Genomic DNA, 19,136 nt, shown 5'->3' with positions numbered 1-19,136 from the left:
CCTTCCCCCTTGGAGCGGAAGAGCCTCACTCTGACCCCAAGCAGCTCTGCCTCTGCTAATTAAGAGATTTATTTTTAATCAATTTTGGTTGCAAGTCTCTGGGTTTGCTTGTTTCATTTTCTTCCTTGACGGGAAATTGCAGGCGTCTCGTGGGCTCGACCAGCGGCAGCCAGGCTGAGGGGGAAGCTCCCCTCACGGTGCGAGGGAGGGAGAGAAGAACCTCCGCTTCTTCCCGCGCTTTCGCTGCGGCGCGAGCCGCTCTCAGCCCCGGCCGGCAGCAGTTAAAGAGCCGTTGGAAGCGGCTCGGGGGCGCGCGCCTTACAGCGCCTAGGGCAAGGCAGGGAGGCGCGCGCGCCCCTCCTAGCGCCTCTGCCGCGCTGCTGACCCTTAGCGCCCCCCCCCCCCCAGTCTCTCTGGGGGCATAACTTTCGCAGCTCACCGCCCTGGGGGCACGTTGCAGGGTTGTACACAATTCCAGTTCGTTGTTTATCAGTAGACCGTGATAACTCCTGGGCTCCCCGTTTAAAAAGCATCTTCCAAACCGCTCCTCACAGCTAGGGTGTGTCTGTCTGTCAATGAGGCATTTAGAAAAGGTCACGTGGGATTGTAGTTTAATTTGGCCTGTGGTTTCATTATGTTACATCTCACTCAGATGCTCAGACGTTGGTAACCTCAGTTATAACTTTACATCTTCCCCCCCATTAAATTGGGTGAATTTCCCAATATTGGGGGGGGGGGCAGGATTTAATTCAATTTCACTCTGGTTTTAGAGATGTAAATGGCACTGATTCCCACATGAAAGCTATTGTTTCTTTGCCATATATGTTTTACTGCCCTTACCATCACTGTAATATCTGAGCACCTTCCAGTACTTATGTGTGGTTCTTTCATCCTGGCCCCAGGGGGAGAATTGAATGCACAGTGCAGTGATTTGTTTTCATAGGGTTGCTGGGGTTTTTTAAGTGTCCATGCTGCTTTGTGTGAAGAGAAGTTAGGCTAAAGAAATGCGACTGGCACTTGGGAGTGGATGGTGGTGAAGTTTATGTTGGTCCTTAGTTCCTGTGGCAGTTTGTTCCATGGTCAGTGTTGGGGTCTGGACCCTAAGAAAGCACAGACATGCCTTTTACCCATATGGTAAAAAGTTCCTTTGTACCTGAGGAGCAGCATTGTTTTCCACAATTTTCCCCCGAAGCTTTAGGTGATCTTTTAGCTATGCTGGGCCAAGGCCACTGAGCGGAATGCCTTTAAAATAAGGATTGAAACCTTGAACTTGACTTGATAATGTATGGTAAGATTGTATAGACTCAATATTGTAGAGCGTGAAGGCCAGTTTAAAAGTCTAAATAACCCCCATACAAGCCTTTAAAGAAACCCCAAATGCCACATAGACACTGCTTTTTTACCCACACTGTGGACCAGGCATCACTTTGTTGAAATAGTTCTTTAAAACCTTTCTCTTGTCAACAGATGTTTTAATACTGTGCCCCACCTACCTTAGTGGACCAGGTATTAACTACTCAAAAAGTTAAAAAAAAAATCCCAATGCAGCAGAAAATTTGGTGTAGATTTGAGGTTTCTCTAAAGGCTTGTATAAAGTGTTCAGTTTCCCAAGGTGAATAGTTTGAAATATACAAGACAAAAAGGACTTCCATACTTCTCTCATGTTTTATTGGTAGTACAAAATTATACACAGTAAAAATACCCCAGAAAAACAACCATTTGTCACTGCACGTGATCCTTTGCATCGCTGTTGCTAAAAAAGGGAACAAAGTACATCCTGAATTAGATTTTCAGAGAATGTGGGATTTCAAGCATCAAATAAGGAATGTTCCATAAAATAAATGATGTGGAACTCCTTGTCAGAGGATGTTGTGAAGGCCAAGACTATAACAGGTCTCGAAAAATAACTAGATATGTTTATGGAAGATAGGTCCATCAATGGCTATTAGCCAGGATGGGCAGCGATGGTGTCCCTAGCCTCTGTTTGCCAGAAGCTGGGAATGGGCAACAGGGGATGGATCACTTGATGATTACCTGTTCTGTTCATTCCCTTTGGTGCACCTGGCATTGGCCACTGTCTGAGGACAGGATACTGGTGTTGCCGGCACAAAAGGCCTGAGGCTACAGCAACAGTGATTCGTTGCCCGGAGTGCCTCGCTCCAATTAGACACACCAGGGTGGAGAAGCAAAAAAAAGTTTATTTGAGATCTCAAAGCGCAGGATGCTTGGAGGCACACGCCTCAGATCAAGCACACCTCATACAAGCAGCTCTCTGTCTTTATACATGATCTTAGCTAAGCATGTCTATTACCCCCAATGCCCAGCTCCCCCCTCCCTCCCCCTCTTCTCCCTCCTTTTTAGTTCCCATACAGCAAATACATTATAACGTAGCAATTACTCTAAACAGGTTAGATCATACTTGGCAAAAAAATATTATCTCGTTAGTAACTTTTCTTGACCAGTCATTCTGTTTCACTCCCTTTAGCCAGGTGCAAGCAGGCTGTATAATTGCCTCCTGGTACTGATAACTAGTTGCCACACATTCCATTCTTTCCATCTAGCCTGTGGGGTTAATTAAAGTTTAAACATGGAAGCGGTTCAGACAAGCAGAGGTCTAATACAGGGAGCCTTCATTGGCACTGTCATTTTCCACCCCTCTGTCAACACTGGGTCATGCCTGGTGCCACCAACACTGGGCTAGATGGACCTTTGGTCTGATCCAGTATGGCCATTCTTATGGTGGTATCCCCGTTTCCTCCACCCCCAAAAAAATTGAGTTAAAATTAATTAAATCCTTTTATCCTAATGTTGGCTGTAGGGAAATTTAGTTTTTTATATAGGGGGGCTTAACTAACTGGTCAAATTTACTCCAGTGTCTGATTAGCAATTAACAGACAAAAATCTCTCCTATACATAACTCTATTTGTAATCTATAACTTTTTATACATAAAATATGTGTACTGGCCATCAACGAGTTTAGGCTTGAAATTAGATGAAGGTTTTTTAACCATCAAAGGAGTGAAGTTCTGGAACAGCCTTTCAAGGGGAGCAGTGGGGGGAAGAAACCTAACTGGCTTCAAGACTGAGCTTGATAAGTTTATGGAGGGGATGGTATGATGACACTTTCTACAATGGCATGTCACCGATCTGGCAATGCTAGCAGCAAATATCTGCAATGGCTGGTGATGGGACACTAGATGGGGAGTGCTCGGTGTTACTACAGAGAATTCTTTCCCAGGTGTCTGGCTGCTGGGTCTTGCCCATATGCTCAGGGTCTAACTGATCACCATATTTGGGGTCAGGAAGGAATTTTTCCCCAGGTCAGATTGGCAGAGGCCTGGAGGGGGGGCGGGGGTTGCCTTCCTCTGCAGCATGGGGTCACTTGCAGGTTTAAACCAGTGTAAATGGTTGAGTCTCTGTAACTTTAAGTCTTTAAATCATGATTTGAGGACTTCAGTAACTCAGCCAGAGATTAGGGGTCTATTACAGAAGTGGATGGGTGAGATTGTGTGGCCTGCAATGTGCAGGAGGTCAGACTATATGATCATGGTGGTCCCTTCTGACCTTAAGGTCTATGAGTAAACAATATTTTCCCTATTTGACATTAGGTTCCATATTTTGTAATTGTCCTACAGTAATGGCTTTCATATATAATTATCTGCTGATTACTGGTTTTTGGTATATTGTTAGTCTTGGTACCTAGTTACTTACTGGAAGCAATATCAAAATCTTGAATTGATTAAAAAAAGAGATGAGTGATTTTTTTATAGTTGACAAATTAACCAATTACAATAACTATATATGTTTAGACACCCTAATAGCATATTTGTGAATGGCTACAATACAGAAATTCAGAACAGCCAGGAAACAAGATACTTGTGGGGTAAGAACTAAATGTATGTGTTTGTATCAAATTAATTATTGTGGGAATTAATTGAACTACATTGTGCCCAATTCATCCATTTTTGGCAGTGTGCGAGACTAATGTGGCTGTTTACAGTGTGGTAAAACCACATGAGAGCATAATGCTTGGCAATTGGTATTCGTAAGAATGGCCGTATTGGGTCAGACCAAAGGTCCATCTAACCCAGTATCCTGTCTTCTGACAGTGGCCAATGCCAGGTGCTTGAGGGAATGAACAGAACTGGTAATTATCAAGTGATCCATCCCCTGTTGCCCATTCCCAGACCTGATCTTTCCCACAGTTCAAAAGCAATCAGATCTGGGGTTGTATTTAAGCCCAGTATGGATCCAGATCTGGTTCTGAATTTCCCTAAAATTCCCTTGATGTTCATACCAAGATTTAGTTCAGATCCATCTCTAATTTCAGCATTGTGACATGCTAGTAATACACTATCTCTGTGGTTTAACTTACTTTGAACTCTATATTAATTAAATAATATTTTTCATGTGCCAAGATACATATCTATTGCAATTAATGTTACTGTTTTTGTTTTCAAAATGAGTGGGCTACCTTATTTCCCAGAGAGATAAAAACACATCAGCAATCTCTAGTTATGGTGAAGAGAATAATGGCTGTTGCAGTATCAGGTATTACTTACTTACGTGGAATTTTCCCTGAAGATGCATACAGCACCCATTATTTAGAAGGTACAAAGATAATGATTTCTAAATCTTGTTTTTTATGTGTTTGCATATGTTTCTCTAATTTGCATGCTTGTTGTAAAACTGATTTTAATCAGTGGTACTTATTTTAAATATTTATTTCTTCAAAATATCTTGTATGGTATAATCAGAAGAAGAAATATAAGTATATATGTATGTTTATCTACTCATTATCATTACCATAGTATATGAGCTTGTATGTAACCGGCTTACTATTTTACTAAATCATGGGTTTCACAGTATTAAAAAATATTATCTCAATATGGCATGCAAAAATAAAATTTTGAATGGTTTAAATATCAGCATGTAACTTTTACAAATTATAAAATATAATATTTCATCCCTCTCTAAGGCAGAATGCCACTGGAAATGAAATAAATTTATTAGTATTCACCTATCATGAATATTTTAGTGAAATTGGCTGTTTAGTGGTTAATTTGTGTCCCTGTTCCCAAGGTCTCCTCTACATATAGTTTTGCACTGATTTAATTAAATTGGCATAACCTCCTAGAGTGGACTCAGTTATATTAATATCATTGGATTTTTATATGTATGGATTGTTCTGATAATATTGATGTTAACAGCTCCACACTAGGGGGTTACATCAATTTAACTAAAGTGAGTTTATAACAACTTGATTGGAGCGGATGTAAAAGTAGGGGGAAATAATTCTTCCACATATTATGTTTGTCATCTGTTTCTCTTATTATAAATGAAGAATATTTCTCTTCTATTTTTGCGACAGATCTGTGTGTTAAAGTTTTGCGAGAAGACAGCATCTATCCAAGAGTATCCAAAATTGTTAAATGGTATGTACACAGTTAAACAGCACATCATATTTCCTTTTTATACATGTGTTCATCATATATTTATTAAATAAAATTTTCAACATTTTTCCACCTGTAGTCTCACCTTTCCTAGTGTTTTTGTACTTTTTACACAATTTTGTATTGCCCCCTTCTAAATTTAGTATATACACTATTTTAAACTAAATGACTTGCTGTCCAAACAGTTTAATTTATTTTTTATAAAACAAGTTTATGAAGGAAAACAATCTTTAGCAAGGGCTTCGGATCAGGCTCACTGTTATATTAGGAATGTGCTCATTTTCATCTAAACATTTAAAACTATTTCCTCCTCCAGGATGAAAGGATGCTTTGAGGCAGTAGAAAAAAAATATGTAAGTCAGTCTTAGTTATAGCTGCGGGGTTTTTTTTGGTGGTGGTGTGGGGCATGCTGGTGCTGAAAAGCTATTACAAATTTTCTTAGTGTATACACACTCTGAAGTCTCAACCATAAGTGCCAATGCACCAGGCAATGGCAGGGCATGAAGTGAGGTATAGTGGCCAATTCCTGGGTGAAGACAGGCCCTTTTCTGCTACAGTAAAGTAGGTAAATCAGATCCTCAGATCAGTGGAGAGTCCCATGTGGTGGAAATGGTGGAAAATTTTTGGATGGGGCAAGATTCCAGAGAGAAGAGCAGAAGGTGCACATCCATTGTGTGGCAGAGAGCTAAATTCAGTTCTGTGAGGACCTGCACAGCAGCACACTAGGAGAAGGTTGCAGTAGGGCCAAGGGGGATTATGGGAGGGTCTGTACAGGGCTGGGTTTGCTTCAGAACAATTCCTGTGAACCGCACCCACACAGAACAGAGTAATTTGACCAGTTCTTCTGCTGGCCAGTGTGCTGCTGCCGCCCTGGATTTGAGATGAAGTGTTCATTATTATAAAAACAAACAAAAAAATCACTACATTATAAGAGGATTTTTCCACTTTAACAAATTCACCAGATTAAAAATTTGCTTTATTCCCCTAACTACTGCTCTATCCCCCACTCCTCTCTATTCAGAATGCCTTTAAGCTTTTGCAATACATGCACCATGCCCTACGAATCAATACATTAAAATTATCAAACAGTGTAAATAGATCAGAGATTGAGAAATTATGCACTTCAGTTAGAAAATAATCTGTTTATAAAAATCCCATTGCCTCCTTGCATTTACAGTAATACCATACATCATCATAATGGGCATGTAAGGGTTATTTGTAAATTATTGTTCTTTATCTCTACTTACATTTAAAAACTGTGTAGTTACCTTAAGTTGCATTTCTTTTCTTTTTTTAATAGCTGCAAATGATGATTCTCGGAGTAAGTATGTATATATATGTCTACAGCATGTTATGATTTTATTTGTAACTTCCTTACTAATTATTATTTTCTATAGTTTGTGCTTTTATTGTAAAAGTTTAACTTTGCTTTTTAATTTGGCTCAGGAAGCAAAAAATATTGCAACTAGATGTTTCTCTTACTCTTCTAATTTCTCTAAATCCAGTTTCAACGTATTATACAAAAATATAGTTCATAAAACAACAGTTCACTTAGGTGAAAACCTGTAAAAGGAATCCACTTAAAATAATAGAAGTTTGAGGCAATATGTTCATGGGCCATATCCCACTCCTGTTTATTTTAATGGGCGGAAGATCAGGTTCTATCTGTTTAACAGGTTTCTACCATATCAGAAAGATAGTGAGGAGAGACCCTGTTTGGTTATTGTTATATAAGGACTCAAAGTATGGTTTTCACTTTCTCTGTTACTGTTTTTTACTGCAAAATTTCTTAAAGAACTTGTCAAAGGGAAGTTATACATTTGTATAATATATACTACTGCAGATAATTTTAATTACTACTTTTAGTTGATTATCTTGTTTTCTAATGTAACTAGGCATTACAGTAACAACAGGAATGGCATGAAATTAGAATGTGGAAGCTGGGAGGGGAAATGTCTACAATGTGAAAAAAATGTGAAAACCACTGTGCTTTAACAAATTTTCCATTATGTGGCTCTTTCTTGACATCAGACTTTGCCCCTGCTCTACTATGACTGCAAAATAAATTGCTTTCAGCTTAATATAGTTATTTATGAAATGTATGAAATAAAAGTGAGAACCTGCTAGCACAATGTATTCAAGCCAATGATAATCATGATAATCATGTTACTGGCATGCTTCTATTTTCTCCAAGATGTGCCAATTTAAAAAGTCTATGTAGAGCTTTGTGCCATTGTCTTTGTGGGAGCAACCTATTAAGTTTTCCTGACCTCAGGTTAGAGTTTTTTCTACAAAGTGGAGGTTGGATCAAAGAATGGATGCTAATGTAAAGGCGTGCTGTGCTGCCAGATCAGAATTTCTATGCTTGAAAGATTAGAGCCACATGTACAAAAGCACTTAGATAAATTAATTTATCAACCCAGTAGAGCTGCTGGAGACTCAAAAGTGTATGTATATATTTTATTGGTTTTTTTATATCAGTATCAACAAAAGTATGATTAAATATTAAAATTAAATAAAAATGAAGAACAAAAATGTGTTTTTGTCCTCCTCTGCTCCTTAAAATGCTGTATCCTCTTAATGTCCTGCAGGTACAGAAGGACACAACTAACCCAAATGTAAGGCTCTATGAATATATGAATCTAGTCAAATAACAGTAAAAATCAGAGTGATGTGTTACTTACACTAAGAATACAATACAAATAGATTATATTAGTGCTTACTAGTGTAGTTAAGATTGTAGTGGTGGGCGAAAAATACACTGTCATCTAGTCCATTCACCTGCCAATGCAGGATTGTGCCCTGCAGTATATTTTTTAGATCTTTGGCCAGTAATTTTTTAAATGCCTCAAGTAACATAGCTTCAACCATTTACTTTGAAATATTTAGTGATCCTCATCAATTTGCTTATGCAGCTAGTTTTATGAATCAAGAATTTGCTATGAAATAAAGTACTTATTTTAACATTGATTTTTAAAAAGTCTAGACTGTAAAAAGTTCTGTTCAACCAATTTAAAATTTTTAAATTAGAAAAATAAACCTGTTGACTGCTGCTTAAGATTTACATTACACTAAAGGTACCTTATAAGGGTTAGCAAATGCTCCTTGATCATAACTGACACTACTATGAAGGAATCATGTCTCCCTTTTGTAATTAGTATCTTTTGTATTTTTGTTCATATTTAGAACATGATAGAATCTTATCAATTTAAATTCAGATATACATCAAAGGGACCACAGATGGATGTATTCAGGTGAATAGCTATAGAATTAATTCTATGAAAGACAAACAAAACATTAAAAAAGAAAAATAATATCTTAAGATGTGATTCACTGAACAATTAATCTGTGCTTTATTCAGCAGCATTTATGCACACAAATTGAACGTATTTTTTAAAGTGATTTGTAAGAAAGATTTGAGCACAAATGTTAGAATGATACCAATATTCCATACTGTTGACCTACAGCATACACTGTAAACTTGCATCCGAAGAAGTGGGTATTCACCCACGAAAGCTCATGCTGTAAAACGTCTGTTAGTCTATAAGGTGCCATAGGATTCTTTGCTGCTTTTACAGATCCAGATTAACAAGGCTACCCCTCTGATACTGTAAACTTATTTAGTTCTCCTTTCTAAAGTTATCACAAGTGACAAAATGTTTTGATTTCACCAGTTCAAGGAAGACTGAAACACCTGACTTCTTGCAAATAGTGATCTTCTGTATGATAAAATATGTATATGTATTCTAAAATGTTTTACTTTAACCTGTCTATAAAGAATTTTAAATTTCAGATAAATCCTTACAACTCCTTACTTATTTTTCCCCTAGCAATAAGAAAACTAATTTAACAAATGATGCAACAGAAGACATAAAGAGAACCTGTCTTCTTCTAATTAATAACCTCTATTTTCTGATGGAAAATATTGTTTCTCTTCCTAATGATGTCTCTCTCACTATGAAGCTATTTTATTATGCAAATGGCAAGTATTAGGATTTATTTGTAAAACTTTATTTAAACAAACAAAAAATCTGAATAGAATGGAACACATACATTTTACACAAAAAGAGAAAAAAGACAAAAAATAAAGTAAAATGAACATGACATGTACCAGTTATCACTTTGCCTATATTTTACATTGCTTTCTCCCACCTTTTGTCTCTTGTGTATTTATATTGTAAATACAGTACTTCCATGCAGGGACCAGCTCTATCTGTGTGTTTGCACAGTGCCAACAGAAGGATACACCAATTCCAGCTGGGGCCTCTAGGCACCACTGTATTATAAATAAATAATAAGTATGATATGAAAAGCAGAACTCTCTCTAATAAAATTAATTTTAAATTTTCCTTGAGGTATCAGAGAGTGAGTCTTCAAACGTGGGAATGACCTTCAATTTTTATCATCATAGATCTTCATACTCCACATTTTGTCCTTAGTTACTTAACATGTACTTAAAGTAAACATCTGATCGTCTCCATAATGCCACAATAAAATGTCATCTAAATTGTAAATATTTGAAAACTACAGGTTTTTTTTAAATACGTACCTGTTTCCTATTGGTATTTAAAGGAATTAAGGACTCATGTTCATACAAATAGAATTGCCCACATGTTTAGAAATGAGCCACTATTACTACTATTTATTATAATAATGAATTATTATTAATGTAGTGCATTTATGAGCAAGAGGATTCTCTCAGGTGTGTGTTTGTTTTTAATAGTGACCCCTCCAGAATACCAGCCTCCTGGCTTTAAAGAGGTAGAGTCAGAGTTTATCTTATTCGAAGGCATTCCTGTGCATGTGAAGGTGGGAGAAATAGAAACATCTTTCCATACGTTAAAGCTGAAGATTCTTAAAAGAGAGGAGAGGATAGATTCAATGGATATACATGGCATCCTGAAAGAATGTAGAGAAGATGCAGAAAGAGAAAAGGAACAGGTATAAATACCTAGCAAAAATTCATGTTCCTTTTTATCATCACTATATTTCCCCACACCCCGAACTCCCTGCCCCAGGTTAGAACCCCCACCCTCACTCTAGCTCCCTCCCAGACCGCACACCCCCATCCATACCCCAACCCCATGCCCCAGGTAGGAATCCCCTCCCGCACCCAACAAACTCCCTCCCAGTGCCTGAACCCCCTCCCGCATACCAACCCCAAGCCCCCTCCCAGAGCACAGACCCCACATCCCCTCACACACCCCAACCTCCTGCCCCAGTCCTGAGCCCCCTCCTGCACCCCAAACCCCTCACTCCCAGCCCCACCCCAGAGCCCACACTGCCAGCTGGAGCCCTCATCCCCTCCCACACCCCAATCCCCTGCCCCAGCTCAGTGAAAGTGAATGAGGATCGGGGAGAGTGAGCGACAGAGGGAGGGGGGCTGGAGTGGGTGGAGGCAGGGCCTCACAGAAGGGGCGGGGCCGTGGGGCCAGGCAAGAGTGTTCTGTTTTGTGCAATTAGAAAGTTGGCAATCCTAGGTAGATATACAGTACACAACAGCCAGTACTGCACATCACAACTGTAGGCCAGATTCCTCTTTACATTAAGGCGCCTTTATAGTACTCTGGCAATGTAAACGGTTTACCCCTACTTTGAGGCCTGTTCACACTGCCAGAGTAGCATGAAGAGGACTTAATGTAAAAGATAATATGGCCTTAGTCTCCTAGAGGATTTTATGTCCAATATATAAGTAGACTAGCCTGATATAAGCACAATGATGAGGGTAATATAAATAATTAGATACTGTATATAGAATTATTCACCTTAAAAGTTTAAACTACTTCACTGTTTTACCTTTAATGACATTTTTCACCTGTACTTTTAATACAACATTTCTGGCTCATTTCTTGTTACAAATACATTTCAACCCAACTACTAAATCTGCATAAAAACCTTTGATTACATCATTTGTGCCTTTTTTTCTTTTTGATGTGGAAAGAAAGCCAGAATTTTTTTACACATTTAAAAAAGGTTTGTTGTGTTTCTAACCTCAGAAATGTCAAGCCTTATCTTTTTTGTTTTTGTTGGAGGACTACTCAGAGGTCTCAACCATCTATTGTGAGCTTTCTCAGCTCTTAACTGAAGGAGCAGGGATGCTTAATTTAAATACACAGATTTTTTTCTCTCAAACATTTATAGGGTATTTAAGTTAAATAGGTATTAGCAAATACAAATCAAAAAAGTTTTAAATTGCTTCCCCTCCCTCCTTCAGCTAAATAGGTTTCATACTCTCAATATAGTGATGTCAGCTCCTGTTGGACTTCTTAGGTTCATACCATGTATAACAGGGGTTCTCAAACTGGGGGTCGGGACCCCTCAGGGGGTCGCGAGGTTATTACATGGTGGGGTCACAAGCTGTCAACCTCCACCTCAAACCCCGCTTTGCCTCCAGCATTTATAATGGTGTTAAATACATTTAAAAGTGTTTTTAATTTATAAGGAGAGGTCACGTTCAGAGGCTTGCTGTGTGAAAGGGGTCACCAGTAAAAAAGTTTGAGAGCCACTAATGTATAATAGGTTTCAAATTACAAGGTATGGTGATATCTGTTTTAATCCTGGTTTATGTCAAATATTGAATTTTAATAAAAGTCTGTTTGTACTTGTTTCCTTTAAAGAGGCGGGACACTTTAGGAGAATATATTAATACAGGTAGGCTCCATGTTCTTTGTTTAGATCTAAATACATGTATTTACAATTTGCACAATGCATTTAAGTATTTATCAATTACGTTTTTAATCTCTGTGGTACATTTGAATGTACAGTCGAGATTTGTAATGGTGTTTATTTTACATTTTAAAAAGGTATTTCTTCTTTCTCTCGTTTTAAGATTACACTAGTTTTTAGCTGATATTTAGATTTAAAGCCTTCTCTTGCTCCCTTTGAAGTCAATGAGAGTTTTGCTGTTTATTTCAATGGGAGCAGAATAGAACCATATGTAATTTTTTGCACCATTTATTTTACCTTTATGGCTGTGACCGATCATCATGTAAACATCATACACACAAGCTACTGAAAATGTAAATCCATCATTACAACTGAGTCCTTGCTGGACACAGTTTTACCATATTTACAATTTGAAATATAAGCTTGTTTCTTATTTTAATTTTTCATTGATTCTTATGTTTTCACATCAAATCATACAATTTGAATAAATGTGTAATGATGCCATTAGGAAAAAAAAATATAACAAATACTGCCACTTTCACCAGTGGATGGAGCACCCATATGAAGGAGAAACAGTAGTGGTAGTGATGTGATGCAACAGGCCAAACTCATACACGGTTGTTAGAGAACGCCATGAGACGCTTCAGCACCAATGGAGAAGTTGCATTAAGACCACTTTTTCCTATATTATATATATTATATATAATCTGAATATTAAACTAGGAAATCATAATTATGGTGTAATAAAGAACTGCTGTCTTGCTGATAATGAAGATGTCATTTTTAAATACAGAACAAAAAGGATTATCTTAAAACTGATGCAGAATCAAAAATAAAGACCTTTCAACCACTAGGTCACCATCACAAATTATATATCTTTCCATTTGCCTGTTTAGAAAAATCCTGGTGAAGTCTTCTTGATTGAAAGGACTTGCTAAATTCAGTATTTATTTTTAATATCAGAGCATTTCACATAGGAAAAAAAGGTCTTGTGTGTAGGGCATAGGATTGGGAGTCAGGAGACCTGATTTTTGTTTCTCGCTCTGCGACAAATTTAATATGTGAGCTTAATCATTTTACCTCTCTGTGTCTGAGTTTATCCACATGTAAAATGGAGATAATATACCTACCTACCTCACAGGACTAAGGGTAGCAATATAAAAATTGTTTAAAAGTGCTGAAGTACTAGTGATGAGCATAATGTCCATGAATATAAACACATACAAATAATTTTTATAAAAATCTTCTAAATAGCAGAACTTTTAGTGTACAAAGTGGAATAAAATCTCACTGGGGTAAAAGATAAATGTATTTTTATAAATATCTTTTTTAGAATATGAACCACCAGGATCTGAAGAGGAATTTGTTGATAAATACCACAAGGTATGTTCATAGTCTATTTAGAGCCAAATCCTGATGGCCCCATACAAGCCAAAGCACAAACGCTCTGTGTAATCAAACATGCTGTAAAGTACAGTCATAATAGCATAGTCATCCCACTGCAAGAGAATGGGTTGTCAACACGGGGCTTGCTCATTATGCTGTAAGGTGTGGTTTGCTGCTACTTCTTAAAGGCCCAGTGTATGCATAGTACGCAGTGCTGGCTTATACCTGATAGGGTACTCTCTCACTGGACTGGACTTTAGGCCAAACCTGACTCTTGTAATTGAAACTTCACTCATTATGGGCATGCAATCATGGGGGGTTGTGTACATAAGCCTACAATTTTCCTGGCAAGATTTCCCATGGCCATGTATATCAGAGGCCACTGGGGGGGATTAGTGAGACTTGAGTGGTCATATAGTTTGACTGCCTGACCCCTCTCTTCCCTTGGTCACCAGCACAGAATTTAGCCTTTACTGTTTTCTAATCATTATGAAATCAGTTGTATAGTAAAAACTGAGCAGAATAATCCTATTTGTCTGATGTTTGTATTCTTTTGTAACTTCATTTCTATCACTTATATTATATCATCAAGGCTTCTCACTGAGAGCATTGCACCCTGAAGGGACACAGTGCAAGCTCTTGCAGGACTCTGGCTTGGCTGGATTTGCTGCAGGGAGCCACAGAAAGACACAGGGATCACTGGTGCTAAAGGACCAGTCTCAGGAGTCATGGAGGCCACAGGCCTGCCCTTCTGGAACTGTGTGGGTCCTTAGGTCCACTCCTGGCCCACTAAAGGGGTCACTCCCAGGAGACTGGTTACAGGCTGGGGCATCAACCATACCCCATGACTCCATGACACATGGGTAGAAGTCCTTCCTACAATCTCCTTAGTGCTCCCTCCTGCTCCAGCCCAGCTGCTGAGTTGTCAGAAGTCAGCCTTTTAGCTGCCTTCCACAGTTCCAGTACTTGGGCAATCCTCCCTCCGCTGGATCCAAGGCTTTTAGAGCCCTTTATGCCACCCTGGCCCTTTTTCCCAGTGTAAAGGGGCTGGAGTGGGAGCGAGGATCTAACCCTAAGACTATATTACCTTTTGTAGTAAAGTTTGTGTTGTCACTTTCAGTTCCAAATGCCCTGTATGCAGTACTGCCTCTCCCACAAGTTCAAAAATCATGGGTCAGACACCAAAAAATCACGAGATCATCCCCAAAATAAGGACATTTAGAAAAAGGTTATGCTGTGGTTTTTGACTGCCTTTTGATTTCTGAACACAGCCTGTCCACCCACAAGGGGCTTCAGAGGCTCTTCATCCCCTTCTCAAGCTTGGTGTGACAGGGATGAAGAGAGGAGGGGGTATAACAGAGAACAGACTGATCTATTGTTCACAGCATGGAAGGAGGCCCAGAGAGCCAGGCCTCCCTGAGTTGCTGGGGTCTGTCTGCTCCCTACTCCCTCCTATAAGAGTGGTGTTGCCAGCTCCCTCTCCACTCTTCAAAAAGTTCTTGGTTGCTTCTTGTAATTGTTCTGATTGGAGGCTCTTCCCCAGAGGCTGAAAAGTGGACAAGGCAGACAATCATAGGGGATTTTTCCTCAGACTGGACTGAAATTCCCAAGCTTTTCCAGGCATGGCTCCAGCCCCAGTCAAAAATCACAGCGCTGTGAATAGAAATAGATTATGCTGGTCTCCACAGACGTTTCTTAAAGATTTCATGAAGGAATCACTTTAACAACTGAGCACGGAAGTTGTAAACAAAATTACCATTAATAAATTACATGATTTGTGCATGTAACTTCTGTGCCTTCGAAAATTTACTTCTATAAATCATAAATCTTTCAAGTGAATACATACTTTTTGAATTTAAGCAAGTTAGGATAAGGTGGTAAAACTGAAGACAACTGAAATCAATGTACTTACCAAATCCCCTAAAGAGTGTTTTCTGCTGTTCCCATATAGCAGTAAACTCTATGCCCTTCTGGAACCGCTCTTTCTCTGTGTGATGTATGCAAGCTTTGCTGCTGGGCAAAGTTGGATTCCTGCTGCCCCTCCTGTATTTGGGTCTCCCACATGGAAAAAACACTCACTCCTGCCATGTTGTGCTAAAACAGGGGTCGGCAACCTCTGGCACGCGGCTTGCCAGGGTAAGCACCCTGGTGGGCCGGGCCAGTTTGTTTACCTGCCGCGTTGGCAGGTTTGGCTGATTGCGGCTCCCACTGGCTGCGGTTCCCTCTCCCAGGCCAATGGGGGCAGCAGAAAGCGGCGCGGGCAAGGGATGTGCTGGCCATGGCTTCCCGCTGCCCCCATTGGCCTGGGACGGGGAACCGCGGCCAGTGGGAGCCACGATCGGCCGAACCTGCCAACGCGGCAGATAAACAAAATGGCCTGGCCCACCAGGGTGCTTACCCTGGCGAGCTGTGTGCCAGAGGTTGCCAATCCCTGTGCTAAAAGCATATCTATTCTCTTGGGTTGTTATTTTAAATATATATAGAAAATTTCTTCATGCTGTAAAATTTCAGCACGCTTTAAAGGACTGGCTCCTGCAAAACCCAATCATGTAAGAACTCACTATGACTTCAGCAAGAGTATTTGTGAGAGAGTAAAGGTTGCAGGATTAGGGCTTTCACTGGAGTTAATGGCAGAACTCCCTTTGATTTAAAAGGAAGCAGATTTGGAACCATAGTCTGTAAAGTCAGCTATCAGTCACATTATTCTTAATGCTACTCTTTGCATGGGGTGGGACAAACAAAGTACTCATAAGTGCCATGAAATCTGTTAACAACCAAACACAGAAGTCCTCACTCAGTGTTTGCTCAAACTCCCTTTGAAGTCAGTGAACATTTTCCAGGATTTAGCGCATGTTTAATAGCCACCAAAGTTTCTAGCCACCATAATAAGGAGTCCACTTATACAATATTGTAAACAAGAAAAAATATGCTTCTGGCAAAGGGTGACAAGCCAGTCAAACTACCATGTGGATCCAGACTCTGGTCCCATGATCCAGCAGTGTAGAAAGAGAGTGCTCAGCCCCTACAGGCAGCGATTGCCTCAAGTGAACACTTTTGGCTGACACACACAGTGGCACCTATGGTATAGAGCCATTTTCACTCAGAGGGAGGGTTGCTGCAACAAGGAGGAGTAAGGAAGTGGAGAATAGGGAGTTCTCCAGGAAATCTCCAGCCCCCTGGTCTATATCCATAAAATAAGGGCCTACTCTTCCACAAATGAAGTCAGTGGCAAAACTCTGGTTGACTTCAGTGGGAGAAAGATTAGGCCCTCAGTTATCTTCTTCCATATTTCTTGGTGTTCATCTTATAACAGGCACCTGTCTAATCAATAGTTGCCACCATTTATTCAATCCTTATATAAAAACCTGCATTTTTCCCTTTTAAGGTCAATGATGAAGCTACAAGAAAGAGGAAGATATCAAAGAAGAAAAAGAAGAATAAATAAGGAATGTATGCATGTGCAAGTACTTTGAATTCAGCTAAGCCCACAAGAAGTATTTTGGTTGCTTGAAATATACTGAAGAGATTTTTATTTTCAAACTGAAGAAGGAATTTAGTTCAAGCAGCTGTTTTTAAATCTTTTCAGTCTCCAATTCTAATATACTCAGACTGTTTTTAAAGGGAAAAAGTAACTTATTTTACTGAACATTTATAAATAAAAGGTGTTATGAAAAAAATAATTTGTCTACAAAATACAATGACCGAACAGCTAGGCTTGGTGTTTTTCATTACTGAATTTTAAGTGCTTCCATTAATTTGACATTTGAAATCAGCTAAATACATTTTCATGGTGGTATCCCAGAATCCAAGAATGATTCATTCCTCACCTTGCCCCAACAGGTCAGACTCCGCCCTACAGGTCTTAAAGTTTCACAGTAGGGGTTCCCTTTAATCTCCTAGATATATTGAACTTTTATTTACTTCTGTAAGACTGTCTTGGTGGTGTACCTCCATCTAGCAGGAAGGGAAAGTGACTGCCTGCAACAGTGAGGCTCTGTAAGTTGGTTATTAAAAGGCATAAAAGATGCAATCCAATTCCCTTTGAAGTCAACCAGAGTTGAATTGAGTAATTCATGATTAGAGAACTGTGTCAGTCTCCTCTAGAGCTCCATGGAATTGGATGAGTACCACAAGCACAAGGAGCATGCACTCTGATGCAGCTCTCCTAGTCAGGTTTTTGATATGCTAGAACATTGAAGGGACAATTCCTGAAAGATGGAGAGCATTTAACAATCCTACTTAAATCAAAGGGAGTTCTAGGTTCTCAGCACTTCCAAGGATTTATTCCTATGCTGTAATCAAAGCATCAGGACAGATATAACAAAGATGAACAGGGTTAGCTTTAGCACATTAGAATTCCAATAATTATTGATCAGTTTTGCAGGACTCCAGCATTACAGCTGAGCTACTGAAGAAAAGTTACTATCAATGATATCTTGCTGAGTACTAGAGGCTTTAATGGATTATTATTAACTCTAAATTATTACAAGATCTAAAAAAAAAATTAAATCCTCCTGTGGTGCACACTGACATATTAGTTTCTTGTTATACAAGTGATCTGGTAAGGTACTCACAAATAAAGTAGATTTATCCCTTGTAGTGGTCCCTCAGGCTCAAGTTCAGAGGGAGGCCACTCTGTGTTGCTGCATCTGGCAAATAAACAGCCTACGGCTCTGGCACTCTGGCAGGCAGAGCGCAGAGCAGGCTTTTGCCTTGGCCTCTCAGCTAAGGCAGCCAGCAAACAAACAGTCCACAGGGCTCAGGCCCTCAGGCAGGATGGAACACCAAACAGTCTCTCGCCTGTTGTCTTAAATCAGGCAGATAGCAGACAAACGCAGGCCTCTTGGCCTAAGGTGAGGGGAGGTAGCCACCCCAGGGGTGGGGCGGCTGCAGGGGCAGGGGGACCTGGGTCCACCCTACGCCACCAGGTCCCGGCCCAGGACCCTAACAGTGATGGTGTGTTCCGCCCCACTGGATCAGCGGGGATCCACCCAAAACACACTGATCGGGGTTCAGGCAACAACACATCAAAACTACAGTCTAGTGTCCCAGGACACCTTCCCACTCTCCCCTCGTGGTGTACCTGTGGCTCGGCGTCATCTTCCATCTCCATGGGGTACTCTGCTACTGGCAGTCCTGGGAGCTCTTCGGTGCCCGTCACCTGGTGGCTCTGGCAGCTCAGGCAGGTCCTCAATGCAGCAGGGGCCCTCCTGAGGCTCCAGCCCCAGCAGTGGGCAGGAGGTGTTTGTCTCCTCCCGCGGCTCCAGCCCAACTGAGCTGCAGGACCTGCTTTTTATACTTCCCGTCACACCCCTTTGCTTCTGATGGGAGGTGGGGCTGGGCTGGCTTCGCCCACCAGGGGAGTGTAGTGCTCCCTTGGGTTCAGAGGGAGGCCGGTCTGCCTCACTATACTCCTGAACAAACTTTTTTTTTTAAAACTCTGACTGTGCCTGTTGTCATACCTTGCCTGATCTCAACTCCTACTTTCTCTCATTCAGAAACTATTTGCTTCTATGTCTCAGGGGTGTAAACATTTTCAGTGTGTTAAAAACACAACGGTTAGTTCTTGGCTAAGCATCTCAAGCTCCCAAACAAATTCACTGAGTATTATGTTGCTTATGCAAAAGTACA

General features: G+C 40.0%; 1 protein-coding gene across 12 annotated transcripts; it reads left to right on the top strand.

The window, feature by feature from the left end:
• The first annotated feature begins 449 nt into the window (after positions 1-449).
• On the top strand, positions 450-17,206 carry LOC123376629 (HORMA domain-containing protein 1-like). Of its 12 annotated transcripts, XR_006581857.1 has the most exons (13): positions 450-593; positions 3,810-3,883; positions 4,467-4,611; positions 5,372-5,435; positions 5,770-5,806; positions 6,754-6,774; positions 7,729-7,900; positions 8,045-8,071; positions 8,640-8,707; positions 9,284-10,394; positions 12,071-12,104; positions 13,453-13,502; positions 16,891-17,206. XR_006581857.1 is itself a non-coding variant. In XM_045028797.1 (10 exons), exons 2-10 carry the CDS (start codon positions 3,833-3,835, stop codon positions 16,948-16,950), a joined length of 684 nt encoding a protein of 227 aa, XP_044884732.1. In that variant the 5' UTR covers positions 450-593; positions 3,810-3,832; the 3' UTR covers positions 16,951-17,206. The 12 variants fall into 12 exon arrangements, 6 of the variants coding, with proteins under 6 accessions (XP_044884732.1, XP_044884735.1, XP_044884737.1 ...); XR_006581855.1 differs by lacking the exon at positions 7,729-7,900; XR_006581858.1 differs by lacking the exon at positions 8,640-8,707 and having other exon boundaries at positions 10,177-10,394.
• The last annotated feature ends 1,930 nt before the right edge of the window (positions 17,207-19,136 follow it).

The sequence above is a fragment of the Mauremys mutica genome, chromosome 8 (assembly GCF_020497125.1).
Source record: "Mauremys mutica isolate MM-2020 ecotype Southern chromosome 8, ASM2049712v1, whole genome shotgun sequence".
In the NCBI taxonomy this organism is placed as follows: Eukaryota; Metazoa; Chordata; order Testudines; family Geoemydidae; genus Mauremys; species Mauremys mutica.
This window is presented reverse-complemented; position numbering and strand designations above follow the sequence as displayed.